This window comes from Lolium perenne, chromosome 6 (assembly GCF_019359855.2).
Source record: "Lolium perenne isolate Kyuss_39 chromosome 6, Kyuss_2.0, whole genome shotgun sequence".
NCBI lineage: Eukaryota > Viridiplantae > Streptophyta > Magnoliopsida > Poales > Poaceae > Lolium > Lolium perenne.
The window spans coordinates 249801896-249812841 of record NC_067249.2 but is presented as its reverse complement, the minus strand read 5'-3'; the positions used below and the strand labels follow the sequence as shown (position 1 = coordinate 249812841).

At 42.0% G+C, this 10946-nt stretch overlaps 1 protein-coding gene across 1 annotated transcript; it reads right to left on the bottom strand.

The window, feature by feature from the left end:
- Positions 1 to 6561: 6561 nt before the first annotated feature.
- LOC127309129 (protein neprosin-like) lies at positions 6562 to 9036 on the bottom strand. The gene is made up of 5 exons (XM_051340103.1): positions 8950 to 9036; positions 8374 to 8559; positions 7655 to 7867; positions 7413 to 7559; positions 6562 to 6933 (listed from the first exon to the last, which is right to left on the bottom strand). The coding sequence occupies exons 1-5, from the start codon at positions 9034 to 9036 to the stop codon at positions 6562 to 6564; spliced, it is 1005 nt and encodes a 334-aa protein (XP_051196063.1).
- Positions 9037 to 10946: the final 1910 nt, after the last annotated feature.

Below are 10946 nucleotides of genomic sequence, written 5' to 3'. Positions count from 1 at the left end.
CACAGAATAAGGAATTTCTGTGGCGCACTAGGGTACGTGCGCCATAGAAATAGTAAAACCAATGATTGGGGGTGACAGGTTGTGGGGCCCACCAAGTTTTTGTGGCGCACGGCCCGCTATTTCTGTGGCGCACCTTACCTGGTGCGCCACAAAATAAATTTATGTGGCGCATTTTTAATGGTGCGCCACAGAACTAAGCTCCGCCTATAAGGGTTTTCCTACTAGTGGTACCCGATAAAATATGACTGGGACTCGACAGAATGGTAAGACCTTAAGCGGCACCTGTCGAAGTTTACACCAGTATCCCGAGATCATGTCCAGGGACGTGATCTTGAAGTAGGTTTTTGCGGATTGCCACTAGAGCAGTTAACTAGTACCTGATCCGTCAGATGAACTAGCCCCAACTACCTTTATCCTTGTACAACATATAATTTCGTATCCAGAGATATGTGATAAAGTTCGGAGCTATTGAACGAATATAAAGTTGGAGATTTTCCCTGACTCTGCGATTCAAGCAAAATCCCGGGGGCTACTGACATAGGCATCCCCAATGGGCCTGCCGAAGATGGTACCTGGGGTTTACTGAAGGCCCACGACCCGAAGGATAAGAAGAATTGGAAGCCCAAATTATTATTAAGGAAAGCTAGAGTTGTATTAGGAAGCAATACTTGTAATCTTGCGGGATGAGTTGGAAACCCTCCCGGACTCTGTAACTTGTGTATTACGAAACCCTCGGCTCCACCTCCTATATAAGGGGGAGTCGAGGGACAAAGAAAGGATCGAATCTACTGTCAACACAACCCTAGTTTCATATTCGTCGAGTACTTTTCGGCTGAAACCTTCGAGATCTACTTGCCCTCTACATCCAACGAAACCCTAGTCTACGATCTGTAGGCATTGACAAGTTAATACCTTGTCACCGAGTTCCTATTATCTATTCCGAGACTGAGCGCTCTAACCACACGTGGGTACGCCTATGTGCCGCCCCTCGACCACTGCTGGAATCTACAGCTTTGTCCAGTGGCTACAACTAGTTTACACTTTGGTTATTGCGTGCATGCCAGCTTGTTACTTATTTACTTTGGGAAGCCCCTGGGTGTCTTGTATCCTCTGTTTCTGGTATCCACGTATAGGTTCGCGGCCTGTGCATTTATCGCATGCGGAAGCGGGTCATTCGCCCCAGTGTGTGTTTTGACCCTCGGAAGCCGTTCTCGCATACAGCTAGGTCCGTCTCGGAGATTCGGCCGGACTTCGATTCGGGTTCAACTTGGTTAGGTGGCTTCCTGGACATTGTTGTGGTGAAGGTTGTGAGAGTCGTGATATATTTCCCTCGCCAGGTTGTATTGATCATGTGTGTGGGCACATTTGGGCACCCCAGCAGGATTACATCTTATCGATAAGCCGTGTCCGCGATTATGGACGACTTGGAGCTGTATGACTCGACCATATACATCTTACATCTATTGCTGCAATAATAATAACTTGTGTAGTAAGGCAGCACAACTCTAATGATAAATGGTTAAAACTTGTCAACCGTGTGAGTGCCCTTGCCAGTACTTCCTTTGCGAATGGGGGAACACATCTGCTGGGTTATGATTGCAGAGTGTAGAACTGTTAGTGCGCTCTCTTATCTATTCTAGCACATGTAAGTTGAGAGTGTCTCTATAGGTTTTTAGTGCTTGCACGGTGCCGCTTAACCTCACCATATTGCCTATGACGTCCTCTTGTGTCCTCTAAGTCCCCTGCTTGCCTCAAGTACAAAGGACGACTGGTTGACGAATGCTTAAACGTCTTGAAGTCTTGTTAAGTACGAACCCATACTTATTGATGCTTTGGGACATAACCGTGCATGTATGAAGATCAGTACGAAGAAGAACAACGCTAGCAAAGTTACCATTCCGGCTTGGCCTCGGCATGTATGGATGCCAATGGTTATCTTCAGGACTCTTAGTCCAGTTTTTATCTTATCAGTACTCAGACATATTTGATCTTGTGTATGATTTGGATCTAATGTTGTATATTAGTATCTTGACTTGTTGGATCGTTGTTGGAATATATCTGTTTCTTGTGGGCTATATTGGAATCCTGTTGTAGTGTTACCCCCCGTGTTAATCCCTGTAGCATCACGTGTGTGATCCGTCGCGCACGTCGTGTCGGAGGGCGTCTCAGAATCAATACCGTGCGGATTTCGGCGGATTCGCTGGGATCCTCATGGTACCGGTTTTGGGGCGTCACAAGTTGGTATCAGAGCCTCAAGTTGTCGATACCCCATGGTCCATTTGCATGTAGGATAACCTTGCCAACGGTCATTGAGTTTAGAGCGTCCAAACTATTTTTGAAAATTTGTTGGATAGATCTGATTAGCTCTGCATTTTTCTCTTTTTCCTCTTACCTCTGCGAGTTTTGAGTCATCTCTCTTATCTATGTTTCTGAGATTTAGATTCCATGGGTTGGACGATCTTTGCCTTAACCTAATAGGTTCGATCTTCGGAGGATCTCAGCAGAAGTGCATCATCATCGTCAGAACAATTCTTGTTAGTGGTGTCGACCCGATCAACATGGAGCAACAACTCTTGTTACTGGTGTCGATGAGATCTACACGACGCCTGAAGATCCGATAGTTCACCTCTCTCCCCCGTAGCATGGCGTGGAACCTTGGGGCGAGGTTCCTTGTTAGTGGTGTCGATTGTAGCGGCCCAGGTAAATACCTTATTAGAATTGTTTGTTATTTTCCTTTTATGCATCATCATGGCATCATGCATATTTTCAAACTCTAAAATTATTTTATTAAACCCTATTTTATTGCAAAAACTATTCTTCTCTTTTTATTCCAAATAATAGTCCTCTTTTCTTTGCTTAATTTCTGGTCTAAAAACTATTTGTAAATGGTTTTAAAACAAAACAGGAAAATATGAAAACAGAAATCCTTTTAATAAAAAAAGAAGGAAAAGCCTCCCAGCTGGCCAGGCCCAGCACAAGGCCCAGCCGGCAGCCTCCACACCAAGCCCACCTAAGCCCACCAGGGCAAACCCTAACTTCCCACCGGCTCCCTCTGGTCTTTTTCCACTCCAACCCACTCTGTCGCCGCCCCTCTCTTTGCAAAACCCCATACCTCTTTTCTTTTTCCGTCCGGGTCCTCCCACCATCCCCACTCTTTCTCCGCCCGAACCCCACGCGAGTCGCTCGACCCCGAGCCGCTCATCCTCATCCTCTCTGCATCGCTCCTGCATAGAGACCACCCGCGCCCAACGCCACCCCTCCCTGTCACTCGGTCGTCGCCCGGCCGCGAGCCCCTGCCTCGCCCACCATCCTTTCCATCCTGCAGCAACCTGCGCCGCGTTCCGCCACCTTCCCTGCGTATGTGCTGCCGGCCTGCCTCGTCCCTGAGGGTTCTCCCCGAGCGCGTCCGCCTCTTCTTGTTGGTCCTTCGCGCCTCCACTCTGTTCACCGCGTCGTCCTGGAGCCCACATGCCTGCGCCACCTCAAGCTCGTCGATTTCCTCCTGTTGCCTGCACCCCACGACGCCCACGACCTCTCCAAGGCTTGGTACCATGCGTCGCTGCAAGCAATCCATGTGCTCTGTGTAGATGCATGGGTGTTGGTGCTCGTTGTATTTTGCCTGCCGCGAGGCATGAAGTGGTGGTGCCGCTCCTGCTGAAGTTGGTGATGTATTGGTGTTGGTGAAGATCATGCATGTTCGTGTCTGGGTGGATGTCTCTGCCAAGTTCTACGATGTCGGTTGCCAAGTTCATCATTGCGTTGCGTTGATGTCCGCCGACAAGGCTCGTCGCTTCCATGCCACTCGAAGACCACCGACACCGACTCAAGTTCGCCACCGACACTAAAATTTGGTGACCAAGTTCTCCTTCACGGATCTGAAGCTTCCGAACCCGAAGGCGTCTAATTCCACTTTGAACCCAAAGACATCAGCGACTTCCGCCACTTCACTTCTTTCCGGTGATCTTTTCTCGGATGTGCGACGTGAGACTCCGACCCTAAGACAACCTTATTTTATAAATATCATCTATCTTGTTGCATTAATCATATCATCATGTGAGCATCGCATATCTTGTGGGTCCGAGTAAATAGCGAATCCTCTAAAAATAAATATGGAATTGTGCAGGAATGCGTATCTTACCCCGGTTCCATTTAATTTTGTCATAGCTCACCCATCCCATGCTTATGCCATGCTAACCAACATTTAATATGCGGGGTAGATAAATAAATTCAACCTAACATTTAATTGTCGGGATTCCGATTCAGTTTAATATGGATAAGTTGCATCGCATCATGTTTGCCATGCCATGCATATCATATCATGATCATGCCGATTATTTTTCCGTAGTAGTAAGATGTGCACCCGTTGGTTGTTGTAGCGCTTTGCCTCTTCCCAGATAGGATCACGAAGTGGTGCGGTGAGATACAACAAGTTATCCGGATGTTCCTCGACAAGCTTTTAGCAGGCAAGAATTTCCACACTTCTGTCCCTGCAGGAGTCTCTTACCTATTTTATTTTGCCTTCTCCCTTATGCTAGTCTTGAGTTGCGTTCTTGTCGCGTGTCCTATCCACTTGTTACCTCAAGTAGTCCATATTGCCCCCACCACCCTCCTACAACTATTGTTTGGTTATCGGGTCTGCCTTGTGAGTCGTAGGCATGCTTAGTATCGTTTATATCTTGTTACCGTTATCGTTATTTTATCGGGTTATCAGTTGGGGGATCATGACACATGGTTTATGGTTATATATGTTGGAGGTATCATGGTTACTTAGTTGTTAATAATTGTTAAGCGGAGGCATCGGTGGGTCAGCTGATCGTTTTATGACGGCTCACTTGTGTTTCTTTAAATCTTAGGACGCGAGTTCCTGTTATCTGTTCCGAGATTGAGCGCTCTAACCACACGTGGGTATTCCTATGGGCTGCCCCTCGACCACTGCTGGAATCTACAGCTTTATCCAGTGGCCACAACTAGTTTATATGTTTTCCTTTGGTTATTGTGTGCATGTCATCTTGTTACTTATTTACTTTGGGAATCCCCTGGGTGCCTTGTATCCCCTGTTTCTGGTATGCACGTATAGGTTCGCGGCATGTTTATCGCATACTGAAGCAGGTAATTCGCCCCAGTGTGTGTTTTGACCCTCGGAAGCCATTTTCGCAACAGCTAGGTCCGTCTCGGAGATTCACCCGGACTTCTATTTGGGTTCAACTTGGTTAGGTGTCTTTCTGGACATTGTTGTGGTGAAGGTTGTGAGAGTCGTGATATCTTTCCCTCGCCAGGTTGGATTGATCGTGTGTGTGGGCATATTTGGGCACCCCTGCAGGGTTACATCTTATCGATAAGCAATTTCCGCGGTTATAGACGACTTGGAGCTGTATGACTCGACCATAGACAACTTACACCTATAGCCTCAATAATAATAACTTGCCTAGTAAATCAGCACAACTCTAATAATAAATTGTTAAAACTTGTCAACCGTCTGAGTGCCTTTGCAAGTACTTCCTTTGCGAAGGGGGGAACACATCGGCTGGGTTATGATTGCAGAGTATATAACTGTTAGTGTACTCTCTTATCTATTCTAGCACCTGTAAGTTGAAAGTGTCTCTATTGATTTTTAGTGCTTGTGCGCTGCCACTTAACCCCACCATATTTCCTATGACTTCCTCTTGCATCCTCTAAGTCCCATGCGTGCATCAAGTACAAAGGACGACTGGTTGACGAATGCTTAAACGTCTTGAAGTCTTGTTAAGTACGAACCCACAGTTATTGCTGCTTTGGGACATAACCGGGCAGGTATAAAGATTGGTACGAAGAAGAACGACGCTAGCAAGATTACCTTTCCGGCTTAGCCTGGGTAGGGTTATGGACGTCACTGGTTATCTTCAGAATTCTCATTTCCGCTCTTGAAAATTACCGATATTTTTCTACTAGTATATACTAATGTAGACCTTTAAAGGTAGCATATGTGTCATCTTGTTTTGTTACCATCTAGCTAATAAGGACCGAGAAATGAGTAAGACACCGAGAAACGAGCAAGGCAGTGAGGAAAATAAGGCGTTGTAGTTTGGTGCGTATGTTTTAGTTACTGAAGTAAACGTAGGGACAACACTAATCTTTGAAACCCAAGAACACTCACTTTCTATGGTGGGAATACTTCGTGCCCGTCAAAGAGAACACATAGCAGATCACACCGTTGCATTGAGTGTAAAGGGAGAGACTATTGCCCTAGCTAATGATGTGGTGTACCGGAAGATACACAAAAAAGAAGCTACTTCCTCCGGTTCATATTACTTGTCATTAGTACGGATGTATCTAGAACTAAAATATATCTAGATACACTTGTGCTTAAATCAACTAATATGGATCGGAGGGAGTAATAAAATCCAACGGCAAACAAATACATGTCCAGGTGCACCAATAAAGGGTAAATTTCCTCCATTTCGATGATCATGCTGCTTGTACTCTGGACCACATTAAGAATAAGCTTGTCCTTCTTAATGCTCAATTACTCACATATCCTAGCAGCTACTCTGTGTCAATTTTATTGTAACATGTAGTAGATTGTCAGACTAAATCACCTGGTCCACCATAGTATATATGCATACCATACTTGTCGACTCCATAACCATCGACCGTGTATTTGAATGAATTGCTGGTGCCAGGAAAAGCTTTGTTGTCATCTGGATTAAAAAACTTGTTGTTTTTATCAATTATTTGGATGTTTTTGATAAACGCTGATTTTCCATATCCTTCTGAGGCAAAATGACCACTACCAATTTGTGGAGAGTCCGTCGAGGCAGTGGGTCCAGAAACATGGCCGCCCCAAAATGCAGTATTACCTTTATCCTTAATGTACGTGAATAATGAACTTGGCCAATATCCAACTGGAGTATTATCTTCACCATATACAACCCACCAATTCTTAGTCCTTGGGTCCTAACATAAATAAACTCATGGCATGAGTGTCTTACTTAATGCATATGCGGATGTAATTTTTTCGTTTAAGTGTTATAGGGCATAATTTATTTTGAAACTCTTAACATAGATAAGTAGACATGTTTTCTCTTAAAGTTTTGTCATAACACGGAATTTAAATCAATATAACACATTTTTGTGTCATGGGTGTTAAAAATGTTTGCTAAATATCCATTATCTTAATGGTATAATGAGTGGTATGTTCATTTAGAACACTAGTTTGGATGATCTATTTGTCAAATGCCTAGCACATATTATGAGATTGTGAGATGGTAGGAAAAGAAAAAACTCTTGATTATTTTAATGGAAAAAACACAATAAATATAATAGTGAACTACCTAGCTTTTTTACAAATCAAACAAATTAAGTAAACACAAAGATTCACATGCAAGGCTTTCACATTATATATAAGGTATCTAAATTAGAAAATAATAGATTACCTTGAACATAAGAACAGTTATGGCATATTGTGGTCCATTATATACTGAAACGGGCTGCAATCTTGCTCCAAGACCGAATTTGTGGCTAACTTGCACAAAACCAGGACATGTGTGATCATAACATGACTTTTTGTGTAAGCCATCATCCTAGTAAACATTAAAGTAATATAAAATTATATTTATAATTGACTATTATAGTATATCTAAAGTTCAACAAGTTTCAAAAGGATTATCATGATTACCCAAGAAATATGGAACCTAGCGAAGCTATCACCACTTAGACTCGGGGATACCGAATAACCAGCAACAATTGCCTCTTCAGGACCTGATCCATTATAAATTTCTATGGATGTTGCACTAAGATCCTTGCTATCATTTTTCACCTTTGGCTCATAAACATTTATTATGGCCCACGTACCATATATATCATTGTCTCGATATTTGATTCCCACCGCCTACAAGAAAAAAACTAGTATCGTTAAATTAGAAGACAAAATATTAACCATATTTATTTATAAGTCATGTAGTACTGCGCCACATATATCATTCCATGAATATAACTTAATGTTGGAGAATAAGAGTTGGGAATTTAAATGCTAATTCCTTCAATAAAGTGCTAGCGGAACTTGGTAACAAATGAGATTTATTCAAGTAAAGGTCAAGTAACATGTGTATGAAAGAAAAATGTGAACGATAACTACTGAATAAATAATTTTGGAGGATCTTCATATACTTGAAATATCCTTTCTCTTTAATTGATTGCATTAAATGATGACCCTGAATCATATACATAGTATTCAAATTACAGACCATAATTAGAGACTAAAAAAGAGGTTTCAAATATGATGGTGCACTAATAGTATCTAGGAACTTAATTAACTTATCATACTACGTGTACATGGTGCGTTTTGATCAACCTATGACTGCTAATGTTCTCTCAAAGATATATAATAAAACTCACCTCTTGTTGTTTATCATTTCCAAGAACTTTATCAATACTTTTGGATGATATAGGGTGTCTTAAATGGTTCCGTAGTATAGGGATTGTTCCTCTTGGGCAGGAAACAAGAGGCGGTTGTGCTTGTGATACATGATGTGGAGACGCTGATTTTACATCCATCCCTATTGGAAAAGAACTTGGTTCCATCTGTTTGCAAGGGAAACTTCATCACTGAATAATAGATTATGTAATTTGTGTCATTATAAACAAAGTATATTTATCAACTCATGTTCAATAAATCTAAACATATCAAAAGGTTTTTTTATTTCATGCTTCTAATGTTTGATTCATAATTTAAAGAATTGAAACAAAGAGAGATTCTTGAATCAAGAAGGAGGTGGCACAATCAAAGTTACGAATTACAGTAGCGTGGAGAGCGATGCAAAAAAAATCATGATATAATCTAGTCTGTTTCTACATATCCAGCCTCCATATAGGAGGTAACTCACTCGTCATGTATCCATGTACGCAAACATGTGAATCAAGTAAATTGACCAAATATTGAATGCAAACCTTTTATTTAAGTATGTGATTTACCTGAATTTTGTGGTCTTTCAACAATGGGTGATTAAAAGCTGGTTGTAGATTCACGTCAATGCAATCAAAGATATCTCCGCCTTCCATCTGCTTTGAAGTTTCATCACATTGTTAGCCACCAAAGATTCTGCTAGATATAAAAGTTCGAGTATTGTTGGTTCATACCTTAATGGTTTTGTTAGTTTGTTGACATGTGACGATGTGGCTAGAATTTTCTCCTTGATTCATAGATTGTATACCATTTCCTCTAGTGACTAGAACAAGATATGATAGGATAAGGGTCAGTCTAAGAGCTTGCCTTTCCATCATTTCAAAAGCATGGATGGTCAATTCCATAATGCATACAGAATTTTATAAATAGGTTTTTCAACATATCACGAATTAAATGGTCTGATTCAAGGTACACATTTAAATGCAAGTATCGCAAGAATATCTTATTTCGTATATGCACGTGAAGACCTATTATTAATTGCAATTATGGCCAGAATATCTTATTTGGACATAAAATCAAGCTTTTAATAATTTATAGTAATAATAATTCATAATTACATGAATAGTGATATGTAAATTTTCCATATGAATATTGTCCCAATTATATTCTTTTATTATTCATTAAATGCATCATATATTTTATGACATTAAATACTTCATATAATGAAATGAATCAGATAATTCAATGCCTACGATATTTATATCCAATTAATAATACTTTTTTATTTTGAATAGAATATATGATGCATTTAATTAAAAAGATTTTCCTAGGCAATAAATGCATCATATATTTTCAAGTATTTAATGTTCGTAATCTATATGATGCATTTAGTGCATAGGAAAATCTTTGTAATTACACCAAGTCAAATCATATATACATTTACCGAACGGGTCCGATATGGACCTATCACATGTTGTCCTTATCCGGTCATAGATACACTATCTACGGTTATATGATTCGAGTTTTGCTTCTTACGCTTCTCTATATCCAGCTAACTGATGCGGTTCTTCCTATTATTGATGGCCATTGCAAGCCCATCTATCGGAGAACCGCACCCCTTTTCGGGGACTCCAGAAGTAGACGGCTTGGTTTTTGTGATAGGATGGTGCGGGGGTAGTGTATCTCCAATAAGTAGCTCTTTGTCTATAACCATGTCACCGCCTGCACCATTGGCACCATAATTCTCATAAGTTTGAGCTGAAGAGATACCAATAGGAGATGGACCTGTTGGAGTCACTCTGCTGGCTGGCTGGCGGCTGGCATGGGTGACTCGATGTTGCAGACAACTCAATATTTGACTTCTTCCACTTGATGAGATATCCCTTGCACTCACCAAATGTGACACAATCTAAGTTGGCTGGGTGAGTTATCTTCATGTGACAGAAGGGCTGGTGTCATTTCGTATTCGACAGTACTCGGGTGAGGGGAGCCTCACGGGGGGAGAGAGAGGAGCCATATAGGGTGAGGAGTCTCTGGGAAGGGGTCGGACGAGTTACCCAGCTTCAAAGCTCACAACGGCAGTGAGATCCTAAGTGCTACTATAAATCACTATAAGGCAACAAGTGCACGATTACAATGAGTAGTGTTGTTGTGCTGCAAGGGCTCCCATGATCCAGCATATAAAGGAGCCAAGACCTAGGGTTTACATGGAGTAGTCGAGGTCAGACTCTACTAGTACTAACCAAATTGGCATGACTTGCCGTACACACAAGGATCCGGCTAACCTATGCCGGTACAGATCCGGCTAACTATGGCGGTGTTGGATCCGGCTAGAGCTTTGGACTCGGACTCTCCGCAACAAATGGGCTTCCCGGAGAGGCCATAGGCCCATCCACCATCTGTGGGCCACCTGGGCATGCCGGAATTGGTCTATGTTATTGGAATACCTATGAAGTGTACCCACAATAGTTGTGGCACCTCAATCACAACAACCCTCACCATGTCTGCCAGTAAATCTACACGGTGGATATTCTCCTCTGCTTTTTTGGTTGCACTAACCCTTATG